This window comes from Erithacus rubecula (assembly GCF_903797595.1).
Source record: "Erithacus rubecula genome assembly, chromosome: 2".
In the NCBI taxonomy this organism is placed as follows: domain Eukaryota; kingdom Metazoa; phylum Chordata; class Aves; order Passeriformes; family Muscicapidae; genus Erithacus; species Erithacus rubecula.
The window spans coordinates 83,613,561-83,634,199 of record NC_136685.1 but is presented as its reverse complement, the minus strand read 5'-3'; the positions used below and the strand labels follow the sequence as shown (position 1 = coordinate 83,634,199).

Sequence of the window (20,639 nt, the reverse complement as noted above, 5' to 3'; positions counted from 1 at the left end):
AACCATTATAAATGTATTCTTTGTGCTTCTCACATGTTAAATTTAGCTTTATGTCCCTTGGTGGCTTAAATTTGCATACTTGCTTCATAAAATGTCTTCCCCTTTTTTCCTGCCCTTCTGTTTGCCATGAAGTTTGAAGAAGGTTGGCTCTACTGGTTGTGTTACTTAAGAAGGAATCTATTTTCATAGACAATGGAGAGAGGGTGATTTAAATAGAACAGCTTCTCCAAAAAAGGGCTATCTTGCAAGCAACAGTATTTTCCATTTTGTGCTCTTCATGGTCAAAGAAAGGCGGCTTTCTGGACAAGTTTTGGATTAAGAGCTGAGACAGTTCTCTAGACCAACACGATTTGATACTCTACTGCTACTTTTATTTTAATGTGGAATGCAGCCATTGAAACTCCACAACATTGTTGTATCTATGTCACAGCCATATTCACTGTAATTGTTCTAGCTTTAGAAAGGATTGCCACCCTGTCCCAGAGTAAGTAAATTTAGATGGAACAAAGAAAATATTTTTAATGTTTCCTGAATCTCAGGAGTAATAGTTTGCTGTTTCATTTTGAATCTCTTGCCTGAGGCAGATCTCAATCCTGTTGAACTGCGTGGGGATTCAGGGCGTTCAGAGGCTGATTCATGTACAATGGGAGCCCTTTCCAGCTGTGGCAGTCCTCTCCTAATTCCCATTCAAAGGGCACAAATAGGTATTAAAGCCTGGCCATTTGATTTCAAACACTTGACAGAATGGATTTATTGCTGAGAAGATGTACTCTGGTAAATGCCTCAAGTTGTGAACTGCATCTCAAGAAATGCTTTTTCCTTTCTCTTCTTTACCTGTCAGGAGCAGTTCTGAACGGAGGAAGGAGAAATCAAGAGATGCAGCGAGATGCAGAAGAAGCAAAGAGACCGAGGTTTTCTATGAGCTGGCACATGAGCTGCCCCTGCCCCACAACATCAGTTCCCACCTGGACAAGGCATCCATAATGCGCCTGGCAATCAGTTTCCTACGGACTCATAAGCTTTTGTCTTCAGGTAAGACCTGGCTAAAAGAAGTTGATTGTCTGGGCTGGCCGATGGCAGCTTGGTAAGACTGCATGCTCTTCTCTGACTACAGTGTTACCAAAGTAACAATTAATGCAGGTTTTTTGTCTCTCTAAGTACAACCTCTGAGAACTCTTGAAGGTGGTTTGTTAATCTCAGTTGCGAGATTTTGAGCTTTTAAGAGTGTAATCAGAATTCAAACATGACTTAAACTTCCATGCTGAAACAAATAATTTTTGTTTTGGCGTGGAAAGCATGTTTGTGCCTGCACATTCAAACAGCAGCTGGGATGCTCTGAAGGTCCAATACTTTGTTTTAAAGGGGTAATTGTGCTATCCACTGGCAAAGAGTAGTAGTTAGATTGCTGAAAACAAGCTGTACTAAGATAGCTAAAACAACTTCTAAATACTTGATGTGAGTGGATTCTATGCAGTCAGTTTTGCTCATGTTGGACTAGTACGAAATGTGAATAAGCATAACTTTTATAGCCTGTGAAAACTGATAAAATTAGGAATATTCTTACTTTGCCCCTATACTTGAATAACCACTTGTATGGAAATACGTGTCTTGAGCAGCCTGTACGATCAATGAAAACAACTGATGTTTCCAGAACTTTCACACGGTGACCTGTGAGTGTTGAGAATATGTTAAGAAAACAATACCTGCATTGTTTGTGAATGGTAACCCCAGAATTTTGTCTTTTCCTTCATTAATGGCAAGACTCCCAATAAGGTCACGATTGCACTTCCTCTACACAGAAAAGTTGAGTCATCCAAGAGCAATTACTTTAAAAAATGTTGTTAGGAAGCAACCCATTTTGTAGGCGAATTTGCTGTTGGTTTGTTGTTGGTTAGTCTGGAATAAGACAAATTCAGTTCTGCTTCTGTGCACTCTCTAATTTCTCGTAGCACTTTTGGCTTTTGCTGAAGCCTACTGTATAAAATGTAGGCATTTTTATCTTATCTTTTAGAATGTGCTTTTAATATGTACATCTGTGAAAAGTTTGTCCTGAACAGTGTTTGGAAATCATGTCTGATTTTGTCATGTAACTGATACTTGAAGAAGTTGCGTAAATAGGTAAATGTTCTTAAACAAAGCCAATTTGTTAGTAACTTTCTCATAAAAACACAACCTCAGCTTTTCAAATATTTATATGGCATGAACTGGAGACTGACACACCATAGGAAAAGTAAACTTCTGAGAGGCTCTAACTTATAATATAAGTAATGTCCGTGCCTGTGAAAATTGACATGAAATAGTTGGATGCATTCATCAGAAAAATACATTTGCAAACCTGCTAAGATTAAAGTGAACTTTTCAAATTAATTTACATTTCTCAGTGAGGAAAAAGTCAACTGACTAATACATTTGTTTTGATGCTTCTATAGTGTTAAGGCTTGGACTCATTTGATAGTGTGGACAATTCAATATATGTGTATAATATTCATACATACACATAAAGATATGATATTTCTGAGACATGCTTCTGTGACAGTATTTGAAAAATAATATGATTCATGTAGACAATTCACATTTTCTTTAAGTACCACCAGTACGCAGCAGAAAATAATCTGGAATTAAAATGTTACAGTAGCAGCGGCTGTACTTTAATATTTCATGCTTTCCCTGTATTAGTTATTTGCATCATCTTAAATCTGATGCACTTACTTCCCCAGTCCAAATATTGGAGTAAATCCTCTCATTAAAATTTGTGTTGTTAATAAAATGCAGATTTGTCCATGGCTGCATCTTTAGGAATCAGAGGTGTACATCTACATCAGAGGTGTAGATAAGTGTTTCAAAATCTTAGATGCTTCTATTCTGAGAAATTGACCTTTAAAAGGATGGATTTTCTCAAAATTTTGGGTATTATTATCTGATAATGAAAATACGTTGTAGTTAAAGAACCCAAGTCAGAAAACTTTGTCTGCTGCTCATCTACTATTCTACTAATCTGAGTATAGCTAACATAAAAGTTAAGTATCCTATCTTTGTGGACTTCTGAATAATGTCAGTCTTTATAAGGACACTGACTTTCATTAGAAGGATGTTCAGTTTAATTCAGAGTGGTAAGTTTTTGATCCAGCTGGAGGCTCACACATCAAGGATTTGCTGCTTATCCTGTTTTGATGAGGGTGAAGCAAGATGGAAATTGGGCTTGGGTGATGTTTGTGCTCATTCTGTTCTTGCTTCTGCTTTGGACCCTTTCTGATCCCCAAGCAAAGCTGCAGCAAAGGTTTCATGTGCATGTTTAGCAGCCTGGAATTTGACCATAAATATACTGTTGCATTTGAGAAGTCTGGGTTGATTGACAGGAACACTGTCATCTCTTGATGGATGAACTGGGAAACAGGGAGATGGAAGTTCATAGAAGCAAATGCCCGTCCCAGCCTGCAAATCCCCTCTTTGCTTTATGTTGCCTTTTTTGAAATGGCTTTGATTATTTGGGCTGGACACCTAATTGTAAACTGGAGTTAAGTGAGTGTATTTGTTCTGTCAGTAATTTAGACATTGAAATGACATTTGCTGCAGCTTGGAAAAAAGCTTCAAAATGTGATAGAGAAAAAACTACTGCCTGATTGCCATTTTTCTTTTTTTTATTTAGTCTATCAAAACCTACTACCACACCATATTTTAGTTTGTTACTGTTTGTAGGCACAATTCTTAAACGCATCTCTCTGTTTGAAGGCAATTTTGCCTGAAGCAGAGAGAACAAGGCCTTTCCCAGGACTGTATCCTCATCTTTCTGCAAGCTGATGCCTCAGGTGGGATTTTGGAGATGGCCATAGGCAACTTGCCAGTGTCACTCCACTGGCATTGAGTGCCTCATGCCCTTTCCTATTATTCCCTCAGTCGGAATAGGGCTTTTCACTTGTGTAACTCGGGCTGTTTTGTTAGTTGTATCTGCATAATGATCATTTATCTGTTGGGAAGCCAAGACCTAGGGAAATCTATGCCCACATTCTTCCAGCAGGTGAATGGCAGAGCCCCTGAATCTGAGCCCTCATTGAGAGCTCTCCTGCTACGTGCCTTGAAAAATCTCGACTTCTGGATTGCAGAGTGCACGTCTCCGGCAGGCGCTGCAGGGCCGAGCTTGGCCCTTGTATCCTATCATAATAGGAAATAGCTGGTTGTATATCTCAGAGTTCAAAAGGGTAAAAAATACCAGGTTTTGCTTTATAAAAGTTGCTGCTTTACTTAGTAACACGTTTCCCTTTGATTTTCACAGTAGGCAATTCTGTGTGGGAATGTTGGAGAGGAAGCCTTTAACATTTAGAAATGCAGGCTGTTCGTCTGACGGCCTGATTGAGATTAGTATCACAGGAAGCAAACTGAAACAATAGCTTTATAATACTGTTTCCATGTTGTGCACAGAACAGTACACGGTATAATTGGAATGCTAAGTAGAAATATTTAATTATGATCATCTTGAATATTTTTCAAGATGTCTCCTAATTCTGTTGGCATAGTACATTATTGCCATCGTCACATTCAAATGTTTGGGATAAATTTAGAACTGATCTTTGCTGATTTTAAGTAAAGGTTTTGATCCCATAAAGTTGCTGCTGAAAATAGGAATTCAGATGCTTATCAGTAGTAGAGTTTTTGGATTTGGGATCTTATGTTCTTTAATGTGGTCAGAAAGACTGTTAGCAGTACTTTTTCCCTATTGTTTTCTAGTACAGCTAGTAAGTAAGGCTGATGCTTTTTGGGGGAGCTAATAGATGGCAAAAGGGAAATAATGACTTTTGCTAAAGCATGGCTGCCTTGGTTAATGGCTAACATTGTGATAGTTGCTAAGGCTGCCTCAGATGTTCTCCTTTTGACTGAAAACGAGGATGATAATCCATTTTAGGAAGCCTGTATGCACAATGCCAATAATTTTAAGTGTTTATTTGAACCATGCTGATGCTAAAGGTGTTCCAGGAACCAGAACTCTTTAGTACAGTGAGTTTCTCTGTGCCAGGACTATGGACATTTTAATCAGGCTAATCAGGCAAACACTATTTTATTGGCTTGCCTTAATCCCATCCCAGTTGTGTAGTCACCCGGGTGTCTTTTCTGTGCAGAAATCCAGCAAAGGAAACTGGCTGGGAGTTGTTCTTATGCAGGCAGACAGCAGAAATGGGGAGGGAACAGGGATACAGACGGGAAGTTGTTTGGGAAGAGGGAGGCCACAAGGAAGCCAGTGTGAAGGTTTCAAGGGAGGGAGACAACAGGGCCGGAAAGCCAGCAGGGAGCAGAAGGGGAAAAAATAGCTTTTCTCTAGGCTTTTAAAGGAGAGGACAGACTGCAGGGAGAACCGATGTGGGCATTGTTTTTGAATGTCTGGACAAACCGCCTCTAATGTCAGACCATTGTGGTATAAAACAGTGCTTTAAAAATAGCATGTCTACTTGGTTGCTTTTATTAAATTGGAAAAATAGTTTTATGCCAGCCATTCTGCTAGGAATGAGAGTGAGTGTTGAGTGCTTCAGCTGATTGAAGTGATGTCACCTCTCGGGGAAGGTGCACCCAAAGGTCCCATGGGACTCAGGGCCTGGTCTGAAGGGGTGCTGTATTCCCAACATTCAACACCAATGGCTGCAGGACTCCAAGCAAGTTCCTGGGAGCAGCATCTGAATGATTTGGCTAGATACAAACTGCAATCAAAACAACACTAACATAAGTGTTTTCTTTATCCAAGATTGCTTGTGCACTTGGAGATAAGAGCCCTTCAGGAAGCTTCAAGTTTAAGAGTAGCTTTTTCTTGGTGTATCTAAATTGAAAGCTTTTATTGAACACATTGAAAATATCCCCTTGAACAGGATGTACTGCCCTGTCAAGACAGAAAAAAAGGGGGGGAAAATCAGTGACTTTCCTTTGATGGAAAACAAGAAACCAGGAAGAGACAAGTCTGTCTCAAAGCTTCTTTCTCTGATGCAGGATGAAGCTGCTGTTAGATCTTCCCTAATTTTGCCTGCTGGTATCAGGAAGGTTTTACAATCCTTCTCTGGAACTGCAGCTGTAGCCTGGTATCAGTTATGTACAATATGTAAGCAACTTACTGGTACTTGTAAGAACCAGGATGAGAGACAAAGCCAGGAAAATTCTGTGCAGGTGATGATGTGACCTCCAGTAGAAACACATTTTATCATTGTCTACCTCTGAACTGACCAGAAAGACCCCTTTGAGTCAGATCAAAGGTGCTGAGAGGAGTTATAGGCTGTTTTCTAGGAGGTTGTTTATACCTGCAGAGTGATTTCTTTTAAGGAGAAGCCTGATTTTTGAGTCGTCAGACTCGTTCCAAGAGGTTGGACTGAAGGAAATGAGCAAGCATCTACGGAAAAAGTGTTCTTAAACTTGGGAACAGTGCACATCCTGACAGTGAGAATTAATCAAAGCTTGTTTACAAAAGTTATTTTTAGCATAAAAGGCTATCATAAACACTGCAATAAGCATTTGCCATTACAGTTCAAAGTTTCTTGTCAATGAATAAATTCTATTTAGTGATTAGAAAATTTGTCAAAATAAATACTTGCCAAAATTTAATACAGACTGAGACATGGACCAAAAAGATACTGTATCAAAATTCAAGAAGTATTTCTTTGGGGCAAAGTGAGCAATGTATCACCCATCAAATGTTGGGATATGGGACACCATTGCTCTGTTCCTGGCTCTCCTGTAGCTCTGACAGTCATCCCAGGAAGGCCACAGGAGCAGCTTTACGAGGTGTTTTGACATGTTTCAACATCTCCCAGTCTCCCCTAGACAGGGATTCTACTCCTGTATGGGCTTTCCAGTGTTGCATGAACACAATCTTGCTTGGGGTACATCAAGTAGCTATAATATGAACAACAATATTACAGCACTTCATTCTGCTGAATGTGCTGTTATTTAAACTGTGCTGTTATTTAAGCTAGCATATTTGCAGTCCAGTCTCCCTGCTGTACTGTCATGGTGCCTGAACTGAGGTACTCCCTTTAGCTGGGGGGAGGTGGAAAAAGTTGTAGGAAAAAAACAAAAAACATATGCTTATTTCAAAATTTAGCTAGCAGCTATTTTGAAGTGCAATGCTAACAAAAAAACAATCAAACAAACAAACAAAAACAAAAAACAAACCCACCCTCTAAAAACCAGTATAAACTGAGTGCCACTGTTACCACTCCTGAAGACCTGCAAAAACCTGGCAAGCCTACACGAGGTGCTACTCTCTGGATAAAATGACCTCAGACCTATTGGAAACCCAAGGCTGAAGTTCTGCTCTCACTCCTCATGCTAACTTCCCACTTCCACTTGGTCCTGGCTTTCTCAAATATTTTCCATCTGAAGCTGAATTTTCTTACACTAGTGCTCCAGTTCAGCTCCAAGGTAAATTAATGAAGACAATTTAAAGCAGAGTGAAACATGATAGGGATTTCAGGGAGGAACTCACAGTAGCTATGTAATTATTTGTTTTGCATCTGCAAAATATTCTTTCTGAAGCAAACCAGATTTTTTGCTAGTGGCAATGACTGAATTGTTTCTGATGTATTACTCTCCTAAAGTGTGTATATCCTCTGTGCACTAGTAGCTGGTGGTTTCCACAGGAGAAAGGGAATGTGCTCTAATGCTGACACTGCAGCCATAGGAGGGACCCCTATTAATTATTTATATTACTATAATTATACCAAGTTACCTGATACAGGGCATACCAGGGCTGCCACAGTGCAGCCCAGCATATTTCTTTGCTGCAGACTTAGGATCCTCAGGTAGCTGATCTGCCTCAGCAGTTTAGCACAAATGACACCTTCTGGGGCTGTGTTTGCAAAGAGCCTGGAAAGAGTCGAAGACATGAGCACCTGTGGTGTGTTTCCCAGTGCTGCTGGGGTGACAGGCAAGGAATAGATGGGCAACAGCAGCAGAGTGGCTTTGGCTCTTGGCACCCACCTTTATGTGCCTGGTAGCGGCTGCGGTTTCCTCGTCTTTGAAATGTGAGCGTGCCCTATTAAGTACTACAAGAAATCTGTATCTGCCAGCTCCCCTTTCTTGCTGCAACCAGGCTGCTGAGGAGAAAGGAGGGGGTGCACTGGGCTTTATTGAGTTACATGGGGAGTGTGTCTGCAAAACACCTTGGTTGTGCTTTTGGGTTAGGTTAGATGGGCTGCACAGCAACACAAACAATCTTCTCTCCCTCCTCCCTGTCCACATCACAGATGCCTCCAGCTGGACGAAGATAATTTTAATAAAAACAGTGAACTCTGATCCCACAAACCTCTGTAACCACATGCTTTAAAGTTGACTGTATCTTTAAGTGCTGTGCTCAGCTCGGACCTTAAGGGTTTGAACCTGCAGTCCTGATGTGAGTGATCCATGTCCTCTGTGTGTGTTTGTATAAGTAATATAATTTATATACATGGAAAAGCAAACCTAATCATCTGATAATACAAGTAAAGTGTTTGTCTTTCACTGTTGGAGGCATTTAAGAATACAAATGCTTTGAATAGCCTTCCTGCCTTTGAATGGTCATGTTTTGTTAATGCAAACTTAATGAGCTGGGAAAAAAAAAAATGGAAAGGAGGGTCTGGGGTTAGAGCTGAAAAGTCATTTTTTTCTCTGAACCCACACTTGGCTGATTGTCTTGGGCTATAGCCATGATCCCTGCTGAATAAACCATTTGTTTGCTTCCGGAAAAGTAAAAAAAGACCCTTGACATTCTTTACACAGCAGAAACAAGCTTGGGAGCAGATGGTCACTTACCTCTTTTTTTTTTTTTTTTTTTTCCTTTCCTAAATGTCATTTTGGTCAAAGTGCATACTATTCAAATATATTATTGTATATTTTCTGAATTTTAAATGCTAGTCCTGATGTAATTTCCTGAAGTCATTTGCTTTGTACTGAGGAGGAACTGGCTCCTGCATATGTACCAGAATTGCAGTGCAGGGCTGTGAAATGATCAATCCCCAGCCTGTGCTGGCCATCCCCAGAGAGCATCCTCTGTTCCCTGCCAACAGTCTTGTTGAGAGGCAGAGGGTGATAAACCAAGTGCTCTCCATAGCTCTGGGGGTGAGTCCATTTCTTCTCTTGTTTGGATGATGCATGATGGGCTGCTGCCAGGGAGGGGTGTTTGAGGAACAGGAGGATGCAGCAGCAGCAGCCAGCATCGTTTTTGTTACCACTTACCTGTTCCAAACAGTGCTTGCTGGGCTCTGAATTGCAAATGCTCATCCCTTTTGTTTTGCTTGCAGTCCATCCCCAGGCACTAGCAGTTGCAGTTCCAGGAGCTGTATAGATCAAACTTATCCTCTAATCATCTCTCTTCAGTGCTTCAAAGTAAAAACAGCATTAATTTGGCTCAGCCTCTTCCCTATTCAAAAAAGCAACAAACTCAAATCATGTAATGTTTTACAAAGCAATGCCCTATTCCTGCTTCTAGACTTCTTGCAAAATGAGTGTTTCAACAAGAAACATGAAGGAATAGGATCAGTTTCACTGAGGAAAAGAACAACAATTAATGACTTTTCTTAAGTGCTAACAGTATTTGTACTACAGAACTAAATGTAAACTGAAATTACAACATTAAACTATCAGAGGTGCAACTTCTTCAATAAATGCGTTTGTGTCCCACTGTTCTTGTAAGTAAGGCTGATGTAATTATGGCTGGAGCCTCTGGACAGGAGAATTGGTGGTGGACCCAATTGAGTGCACTCTTCTGCCACCAGGAAGGAGCATGGGGAGCTCCAGCAGAATCACTTCAGCTATTCTCTCATCACCCTTTCTTCCATGGGCTCTATGGCAGCTTTGATCTAGATGGGACTTACCCACGGCCCTATAAATTGGAGTTGGTAATTCCTTATTCTGAGACAACAAGGTGTGATTTTTTCTTCTTTTACTTGCTTTTTTCCTTCAAAATTAGAGCCTTACTATGACATTTGCGATGACTGATCACAAAAATGCAGGCTAACTGACAAAACTGTGAAGATAAGCTCACCACAGCATGTCTGAGGTACAGACTGATACAATATCTGTAAGTGGTTTTGTAAAAAATAATTTCAGAAGTTTCACATAAAACATACCAAGAAATTAATGGGCCAGCTCCTACACAGAATTTTTTCAATACTAGCTGATTGCATGTCATTCCTTGACAGCTTCTTATTCATGGAGCTGAGACATGCTTAAAAGCATAATAGGGAAATGGGCATTTGTGTGACTGGCATCAGGAGGAGCAGTGTCTGCCCCTTTCCCCCCTGCCTGCAGTTTTGTCAGGTGCTGCCTCCCATGGCACAATTAGAGCATACATGACAAGAGCATCATGGTGCCATCAATTGTCACTACACTGCAGCCAGAAGGTACCAGGAAAATGTATAACCAAAAAAACACCAGCTAGCACCAGTAATAAATATTCTAGCATGGCCTTAGGTTTCAGCTGAAAGGAGGCATGTCTCTCCCAGAAATTAGTGAGGTGCACTGGGTTCATGAATCTGCACAAGCAAACATCTAGGATACAAGGAGAGTCTGAGGAACAGGGGAAGTGTGAGTGGGTGATGAAGCTTGTCATACTTTGGTGGAGTGGAGCATAGGAAATTCTGAGGTCTGAAGATGAAAAAGCGGGTATCAATCAGTCAGATGGGTCTCCAAGGAATATTGAGATTTATGGGGTGACAAAGAGATTTACCCAGAATGAGTTCAAGGGAGTTTTCTATATTTTTTATTCAATGTAGTCTTAACAGATGTCTCTGTACTGAGTGAAAAGGTCTATTTAGGCAAGTTTTGTAGGAGCTGTATTTGAACTTCTTAGAAAACCTGACCTGATGGAAGAGTCCTGTTAGGTGTTTGTTAGGGATACACAGATTTATGTACCTTCTGTAAGACTTGCTCTCTACCTTGTGCCTGTTAGGAGGTACAAATGTTGCAAGTGGCTAAGAGAACATGCACAAAGAAGATGCACTTCAGTCATTTGCATCTGCAGGTGTTAGTGACTGGAAAAACGTCTTGCAGAGACATGCTGAAGGTGAAGAAAGGATCTTGTATTTGCCAAAAGATTTAGAAAAGTATCTCCTGCCTTTCCTAGAGATAAGGGCATCCTTTTCATATGCTGTTCAGTAGGCCCCCCCAGAAGAGGTTTGTTGAAAGGAAATTTTAACAGCAAAACAATATTTTATTGCCTTGTCACCGGATGTGTCTGCATTAAAAAAGGCTGGCTGGGGTGCTGAAGGCTTTAAATGCTTTTATTTCTTTTTTTTCCCTCAGTATGTGCTGACAATGAGAATGAACTAGAGGCAGACCAGCAGATGGACAACTTGTACCTGAAAGCTTTGGAGGGATTTATTGCCGTGGTGACACAGGATGGAGACATGATCTTTTTGTCAGAGAATGTCAACAAATACATGGGTCTTACCCAGGTAACTTGTTCCCTTACGCTTTCCTCTCTTTGTAATACAGTTCACAGAAACAACTCTTATTTCTAAATGCAGAATACCCAGCTGTGTGTCACTGCAAAAAGGGCTGGAAATAAAATGTCTTATTTCTCAGGCAGGTACCCTGCACAGCAGACACCACAGGTTGCAGGTTCCCTCTCCCTTCCTATCAAGTTATCATGTCATTGGTGACTGCAAAGTTGCCTTCCTAGATCTTACTGGGGAGATGAGAAGGCATTCATTCTATTTGTGCCTTAGATAGTGGGACAGAGGGGATAGAGCTGCTCTTTTGGGTCCCCCCTTTTCTGCTTTGTGGATTGGGAGTTTTCTCCTGTGTCAAAAATAACAAGTGGTGTTGACTGTTAACTGCACTGTGCAAATTCAAAGATAAGAGAATTGTTCTGGGGAGAAAATGGGGAGTTTTGCATAGGATAAACAAAGGGAGGGTCGTGGGATTTGTGTCTGTGAGTATCCTGTCAATGCACCTTAGTGACCAGTTCCATTTCAATTGTATTTAGAAACAGATAAATACTTTCAGTTGCTTTCATTTGACTACTGCTTTGATTTGGCTATGTATAGCTCTTGCCTCCACACAGGTGGAACTCACTGGACACAGCATTTTTGACTTCACTCATCCATGTGACCATGAAGAAATTCGAGAGAATCTGAGTCTGAAAAATGGTAATAATGGCAAAATCCCTGTTTGTTTTTGCAATAACCAAATGAAGTAAATGGATAGCAGTAGAGATCTGTTTGTCATGGTAAAAGGAATTTTTGTTCCTACAGTAATCATTAACTGTTATTCAGTGTTTTGCAGATTCTTTATTTTTGCCAAATATTGCTTAAATATGAAAGTACTAAGGAACTGTTTGTTTAGTATTTTCCTTTCATCAAGTTTAGGCAGGTATAATGTTTTCAATTGTAACGCTGTGAAAAGATTCATGTGCTGCAAGCTAAAACATAGACTTAAAATGCACAAAGTCCTATTTAAGTTCCACTTAAGGGTTTTAGATCTGAGCTCTACAAACTGCTCTGCAAGGGTGAATGCATCTTTGATGGTTTCTGCTGGTAAATTACCTGAGAATTAGTCTGTTCTTTCTGTTGAATCCTTCATGCTTATAAGTAGAAGAAATAAAGAAGGAAAATGAGAAAATTAGTTTGCCTTTTCCTTATGCAGGGCCAGGCTTTGGAAAGAAAAGCAAAGAGATGTCAACTGAGCGTGACTTCTTCATGAGGATGAAATGCACTGTTACCAACAGAGGCAGAACTGTTAACCTCAAGTCTGCCACGTGGAAGGTACAACATTTGAGCCAACTTAATGGGTTTCATTTTAATAGACATTTTGATGTGGAGAAAAAGTACATCCTAAGTTTGTTTCTTGTTATTTCAGGTTTTGCACTGCACTGGGCAAGTTAAAGTGTATAACACTTGCCCTCCTCACAGTCTGTGTGGGTATAAGGAGCCTCTCCTCACCTGCCTTATAATAATGTGTGAACCTATTCAGCACCCTTCAAACATTGATATCCCTCTGGACAGCAAGACCTTCCTGAGTCGCCATAGCATGGACATGAAATTCACCTACTGTGATGACAGGTATGTTCCATTGGCTTTTCATTCCCAGAGGTGTTTTTATCTTCTTGAACAAAACAAGACAGTTCTTCCAAATGTCTTGTGTGGACCTGTTACCGAAATGGCTATTTAGTGGCTCATTTAATACACTCAAAAATTTCAGTTTGAGTGAAACTGTATTCCTGCTGTATTTCCTTGTCCTGCCAAGTGAGGAATTCAGTGTTACTGGCAGAAGATGAGGCAACTTGGAGCCACAACGCTTGTTCCCATGTGTTAGAGATCATGTCCCATGGCTGTACGGACCTTAGTCAAGGACTGTTTTACGGCTGGGTTGGCCCAGGATGCTGTTATCAGTTAGCTGGCAAGTACTTTATGCTCTGCATTAACCAAGAATTGCCAAGGCATCCGGAGTACCTGCTGCTCTGAAATGGAGTTGCAGCCTCTTGCACAATGAAAAGCAAATAGCCTTTATTGGTTATCTCCCTGCACCTGTTAGTGACGAAATGAACGGGAAGGAAGGACCTTGGATCAAGCAAGGGGCTGACTCTCTGCTCCCCACAATTCACTCTTGAGTGGAAATAAATGGAGATCCCTCTAGAATCCACCTGCCTGACTTGTCTTGGGATCTCCATGGCATTTATCTTTCTCCATGCCATCTATCTCTTCTCCCTGTCTATGTACTGTGATAACTATCTTCTGTGCATGTGAGAAATCCCTTCCCATGAAGTGTCTTCCTGTCCTCCATTTGCCTGGAAAGTCCTGTCTTAACTGCTGTGGATTTGGGGTTTGTTTTGTTGGGTTTTTTTAAGTTTATGAGGTCATCCCTGAATTTAAGATTAACTTTTCTGCCTAAAGGAATTGGTCTCCTCAAATTCAGAGATGCTAGCAACCTCTGAGGCCTGGAGGGTTATCAGTGAGATTACATGCATGCTTGCAATTTACGCAGAAACTCACAGGACCAACATCTTTGTTGATTTCTTCAACCTTCGAAAGTTTTTTTAAACTTTGCTAAGTAAGATTATCTTTTTAAACACTGTAATGAAGTAGCCATGTAAACTTGCAGTGTTAGCAGCTGTGGATGAAAGCAAGATTGCAAGTGTGAAACTTGTGACTGACCTTCTGACCTCTCTGAGAACAGTGCAGCAAGTAACTAGAAATGCTCTCTGATGTAATCAGACTTTTTCCTTTGTTAATATTTTCATGAAAATATTGAGATATCAAAAGGATTTTGCTGCTGGAGGGAGAAGCAACAATATGGTAGTGACTCTATTAAAAGCAATGTGCTCTGAATTACTAGGACCATTCAGTGGCAGGCTACAGGAGAGTAGCAGAGGATTTTGCTTTATTGCAGCATTCACATGTGTCTGCAAGACTTAACACATAAGCCATTATAAATGAGAATTAGAGGGACTGATGCTATCCCATTAAAGATACCCATACTTATTTAAAAAATAATGATATGTTATGCCTTGTCATAAATAGTGGGCATTTGATTTACAGGGAAAATATTTTACATATCAGTGAAATACAACAGCTTCCTCTGGAGGATTGAACTTGTAGGGTTTTTAAAGATTTTTTTTCTCTAAAACCAGACAACAAAGTAGCATATCTTTTACGGGATAGTTTCAGTTGGATTTTTCATTCCTGTGTTATTCATATTTTGGTAAAGCTGCAGAAAGATAGTCAGAACAGAGAAGGAGGAGAGCTCACAAACCTTTTTTGTTCTTCGCAGCAGATCTGCCTGGCCCCTGCTTTCCTCCCAGAGGGATGTTGATTTCTCTCCAGCAGGCGACACATCACTAAATACATAAAAATGCAAAACACTCAGCTGTTCTTATGAAATTCAGTGCTGCTAGACAAATTGCATTGAAGGAGCAGCTTATGCCAAGAATGTAAATCCAGGCTGGGGAGCAGAGGAGGGAAGGCAGCATGTGCCAGTCAGGTGCCTAAACTCTTTTCTACATACTCTGTCCTTTCTGCAGGACACAGCAGGGCTGACACAGTTCCTTGCACCATAAGGGACAGTGTCTTTCCAGTTCAGGGCCGGTGTCATTGAGGGCAGTGTGCCTCCTCCACCAGGCTTCTGCAGTGGTCCTGGTGTCCTCCTTGCAGTTCATCTGGTGTGGACAGGTCTGCTTCCAGGGAGCATTAGGTTTTTATTTTTCAAAGCACTCAGTCAAAGAAGCTCTCTGATTTCTGAGTATTATCTCCTAAGGAAAGCTCATTGTCTCTGTCACAAAGCATCATGTAAAATATACCTTAATATACCTTACAGCATTTTGGGACAAAAACTAGTTGGCTTTTCCTTAGGAGGGTATAGGGTAGATGTAATGTGAAGCAGGCAAGACTGGCCATCATTTAAAACATGTGAGACAGTAGCCCATATAATTTGTCTTCCAAAAATAAATTATGCATGTGGGCCTATGACTTGCCAGTGGTTAGGTGGAATATGTTTGTATGCTTAAAACAGTTTTTGCAAGGTGATGAGCCTGTAGAGAAAGGTTCGTAGATATGAATAATAAATAAGTGTTTTTTTCTTAAATGCCTGCTTTAGCCATTCTTGGAGAGTGATTTAAAACTGTTCTTTTGCTCCACTTATCTTGGCTAAGTGGTTTATTGGAAGGATTATTTTAGCTGTACTACAGAAATGTTGATCGGGGTACAATTTAATAATCCAAGTGGGAATTTAGTTCAGCTGCACAATGCTTTTGTGTCAGGAGGGATTGCCAGTGAGGGTGTTTTAGTCAGAAGAAAAGGAACGTCTTTGTACAAAGGCAATTTTGTTACCTTGGTGGCATCTGCACCTTGAAGGCATGGCTTGCTATGGGGGATCAAATTTCCCTGATTACTAGAAACCAAATTAGTTATATATAGCCTTTTCTTCTTTTTCTTGACTGGGACATGTTAATGCTAGAGTTGAAGAAGACAAAAGGATATGTGATGATTCAGAATAGAATGATGCAGGAAAATGCAATGCCATACTGTTGGTCCCAGTTAGATTTCCCATATGAGTATTCATGTGGGATCCAGGCTGTGCCCAACTAAGAGGAAACTGAATTTTATTGTGTTTCCAGTTATGTCCAAGTAAATAAGAAATATGCAGGCACAGGACTTTGGAGGAGGATTTAAGTCAATTTGCCATTTGACTTACACTTGGGGGGTACTTTTAAGTTAAATGAGAACACAGGCATTTGAATGGACCTCAATTCCTGCTCAGGGGAAAATGCAGTATGGAGACGAGTGAAGTGGTGATATCTGAAGCCAAAGATCCACATTTGACAAAACTGACTTTTTGGTATATGTCATATTTAAGAGTAAAATGTGACCTACTTCTTTGGTTAATAACTAAAACTTGATTTAGGTAGCCAAAATGAGTGTGAGTGATGGTCCTGGTGAAGATTTTCATGTACACATGTAGTTTTTTTGCTCACAGGGCAGATACCCCTGACCAGGCCATCCATCCTGCTCAGTAGTGGCCAGGGGACCCAGGATTTTGCATTTTGTTTTTGTTGTTTGTTTTTTGTTTTTGTTTTTTTTTTTCATTGGCCAGGGTTAGAGTAGCAGCAGCCATTAATATTTTTGAGAGGAAATGTGGTTAGTTGACACGACTGCCCCACTGCCTGCTTTAGCAGGCTGACAGAATGCTCTACCCCAGGCATAGTGTCTATGTTAGGCTTTATTCTTTTTTCTCTCTCTCTTTTTTTTAACTCATTCTGCTTTAAGTATAACTTTGTTTTGTTTGTTCCTCTCAAGACCAATTTAACTTCAATAACTTGGTAATAGTTCGAATACAGAAAGACTTTGTTAAGAGATCCACACCCTCACTGGTGCAGTCCAATGAATAGGGCCCAATGAATATACACCTGGCTACTTTTTATAAGCAGTAAACATTAGAGCAGTCTTTCTGATGGTTCTTACCATACTATTTTAACTCTAGAAATGGTGTACAATAAAAAGCTTTGTGCTCCTATAAAGGGACAGAAAAGCACAATTTTAAGAAAAGCAAAAATACTTGAACTAGCTCATCTTGTAGGAAATGCAGCCTTGAAGCAGTGAGGTTTGATTGTTTCGCCATGTCTCAAAGAGGTAAAATAGGGCAAAGTTGTTCAAACCTAGAAACAGGATTCAGATTGCTTGTTTCTCAATTGCATGCCCTAAGCACAAAATTTGCCTTCATTCCATGTCCCAAAAATTCAATATTAAGGTACTTATATATATTGCATATTTAAGGGAAACCAAAATAGTGCACAAAACACTCATGAGTGGTGGCAGTTGGGACAGATCTACTGCAGAAGGCTATTGCCCACCTCTTCACTGTGTTTTCTGAGATTTTGACCTCTGTACATCATGATGACAAGTTTAGCTCAGAAAACTGAAGTGCCAGTCTGGTAAAAAAAATAAGATTCTCCCAAAGGTATTAGTGTTCTCAGAAACTAGTTGGTAACAGGAAAATAAACAGCCTCACAGCCCACCTGTCATCTTCAACAAAAAATTATTATTATCTTACTAATTAGCATTCTACAGATGCAAAGGAAACACAAAGCCTACCGTGACAGGAATGCCATCCAAAACCACCATACAGTTTGTTTTCTAATTTTGTCATTCCACAGTTTGCACAAAGAACAGTTTTCTGTCTGGTGTCTAAACAAGGGTAGAAGTCTTGTGCCTATACTCAGTTTTGTAAATCATCCTTTGGTATTATGGGATGTAGACATTTTCCTGACTTTCTTAGCTGTGTACTCCTTCTCATAGCTCCATGGGATGCCTTTTCCTTTGCATTTAGTCCTCTGTGTGCTCACTTGGCATTTTGTGCAGCTAAGAGGCTCCTGTGGAGAGCACACAGAGTTTAGAGGGTGCACCTCACTGGCAAACCTCAAAGTGATGCTCAGGTGAGGTGCTAAAGCACTCACTGCCTCCTGGTCCAGGGGCTGGGCAGGCTCTTGGTTTTGCCCAGTCTTCTTCCATGAACAAATTGGGATAAGAGCCACAGGATGGGTGTGATGGATATAGGGATATCTGCCCACTTCAACCCTGCTGCATAATGTGGCATGAAATTAGCTAACCCATTTCCAGTCCTGCACAGCCTGCAGCCTACAAGATTTGTTTTAAGCTTTTCAGAGCCACAGCAGAATGGGAGGAATAAAGGGGGCTGTGAATGGTCCATTTATGCACCCAAAAGTAATAGAAATAACAGTTATTGGAGTGTTTTTTATAAAATAGTGGTATTTAAAAATGTATTTAGGAAACACTCTCAGCCAGTTTCAGGAGGGTTTTGTGAGTGGGAAAATGGAACATTCTATAATTAAAAAAAAAAAAAAGTCAATCTGAGGAGTCTTCAAAGAGAAGTGGAATGAATCTGAATAGTGTTAACAGATGATCAGATCAGTCAATGAGAGCATAGAGGCTGTTTAGCTACTTATCATTATTTTCTAAAGTAACTATTTTAAAACAATTACTCTTCATTAGTATATAACTGTTACTAGGCATGAGTTTAGAACTTAGCCAATGTTGTGGAATTTGTGGGTAATTTTTTTATATCTTATTTTTATCTTTTCATGTAATATGTAGTTACTTGTAGTAAAAAGATACTATCAACCCACCACTTGCTAACTTCCATCCAAGATTACATTAGATCTAATTAGATTTGACATTGTCACAGCAGGATTGCACCACAAGTCATTCTGTACCATGGAATGACAAGAAGAGTAATTTCATAGTGAGGGTGCTCATTATGAACAGCAAGGAGCAGTTGGAGAAGGGGAATTACAGGATTGGAATACATACATTTTGCATAGAGATTACAATTCCCATATGAGAAGAGTCCCTCAGCCTGCTGTAATGTATTTTTTTTTTTTTGCAATCTCAGTTCCACTGCTGACTTCCATGTGGGCTGTAATGTGGATTTGGATTGCACTAATGCTGCTGGGTACATGGTGCTTCTGTTTTTTCTCCATTATCTGAATTTTGTTTTTCTTCTCTCTGTTCAACCCCCACTTGGCTCTCATCCCCCAATGACTGGATTAAGAGTAAATACTGAACTTCTTGAATTTTAAAATCCCTTCCCTTGCAATGAGCTCCAAACTAACCAGAATGGCTTTATGGTATTGTGCCATTATATAGCCAAAGGCCATAGTTTCTGATGTTAAAGATCATGGTCTTGGCAAAAGCCCGTGGTCACTTACACCATTTGGCTGTGTAAAGGCAAGCAGCAACTGTATTTTGTGAGCTTTAATTTTATTAGAGCTCTTTCAGTATTTGTTGTTTTCTTCTGGTGACTCAGCTTTGGCGACCAATTCATTAGGAGGAGTATTTTTCAATAAGAAAGAAAAAAACAATTGTGGCTTCATATATAAAAAGTTAGATTTGAGTGGGATGCAATTTAAAAGCTCAGTGAAGAGAGTAAAAAAAAACAATTGAAATCTGGATTAAAACATTTCCCCTTTGTTTGGTCTAATTTTAATTGTAAATAAAACTGGAAACATAAACAGAAGAGTAAGTTTTTGAGAGGAACCCAATACAAGCCTCAGCTTTTGCTTAACTAAAGTATTATAAACCCAGGTTTGTTCCATGGAAATCAGGACAGAGACTAGTTTTCAGAGTGACAAAACCAAGGTGTCCTGGGGCTATGAGCTGTAGAGTCCTATGGAAGTGGAGGCAGGGAAAAGCTGACTCAATACCTTGGCATTCAAGCCATACTCTAAATAGTCCCATCTTATGTGTCTTCCTTGCTGGAGGGGGATCCAGGAGATGAATGCCATGCCCTTGCTCTGTTTGTTTTACAGTATTTACATGTCTGTCTTGTAAAGACATGCTTGTGTCTAGAGAGCTGGGCCAAAGCTGTCCTTCCAGGGAGCACACCAATCTGAGGATGCCTCTTAAAAGTAGCAGCACCACAAATCAAATGTGGTGGTGGCAAATAAAACCATTCTGAGTGAGTTAGTGATGTGGCATAAAACCTGGGCACCTCCACTGATGGCTATGAGGTGCTGCAAGATGTGACCATTCCTTACAAACCTCCCAGCTTTTAAAGGTTTGCAAGGTTTGTATGACAGCTCCACAATCAGTTTATATCCCTTCTGCTGCTGTTCTCTGTATTACAGGTTATTAAAAGAATTTCAGAGGTAGGAAGATTCATCCAAGAGTATCACTGTCTTGTAAAGCAGAAGATAATCTTTGGTTTTGAATTAATTTTTAATGTACTTTTTAAAATTGCCATATTTCCTGTAAAGCTGTGTGCTGGTATTTCCAAATGAAATAGAGCATTTTCTTTCCACCCCCTCATTAGAGAAAATCATCTGCAGTTTGATGACCTGTTTTCATTGATTCAGGAACTTGAGAAATCCTGCCTTGCCTCAAAAAGACTCTGAAAAAAAGGTCTAGTTTTTGAGATCATAGCTTTCTTTGTGTAAAATCCTACTTAGTTTGTGGATTAGTCACCCAAGTAACCTAATCCATATGCCAAAGTTTTCAAATGAGTGAGGAAAGACTAAGTAGATGAGCATTTCTTTCCTTTCTTACCTGCCATTTTTATTTGATTAAATTCAGTGCCCAAAGTAGTGATTTAACCCTTTTATGTGTGTTTTTAAACTGTACACATACTTTTAAACCTGGTGGCACCAACCACTACCCCCCCACACACACATATTAGATTTT

The 20,639-nt window shown here is 40.1% G+C and overlaps 1 protein-coding gene across 1 annotated transcript in view; it reads left to right on the top strand.

The window, feature by feature from the left end:
- EPAS1 (endothelial PAS domain protein 1) overlaps positions 1 to 20,639 on the top strand; it is a 75,778-nt gene that overhangs the window by 40,354 nt on the left and 14,785 nt on the right. Inside the window, exons 2-6 of the mRNA XM_079298020.1 lie at positions 842 to 1,032; positions 11,251 to 11,402; positions 12,014 to 12,098; positions 12,595 to 12,713; positions 12,808 to 13,010. Coding sequence (XP_079154146.1) covers positions 842 to 1,032; positions 11,251 to 11,402; positions 12,014 to 12,098; positions 12,595 to 12,713; positions 12,808 to 13,010 — 750 coding nt within the window. The remainder of the gene's footprint in view (positions 1 to 841; positions 1,033 to 11,250; positions 11,403 to 12,013; positions 12,099 to 12,594; positions 12,714 to 12,807; positions 13,011 to 20,639) is intronic.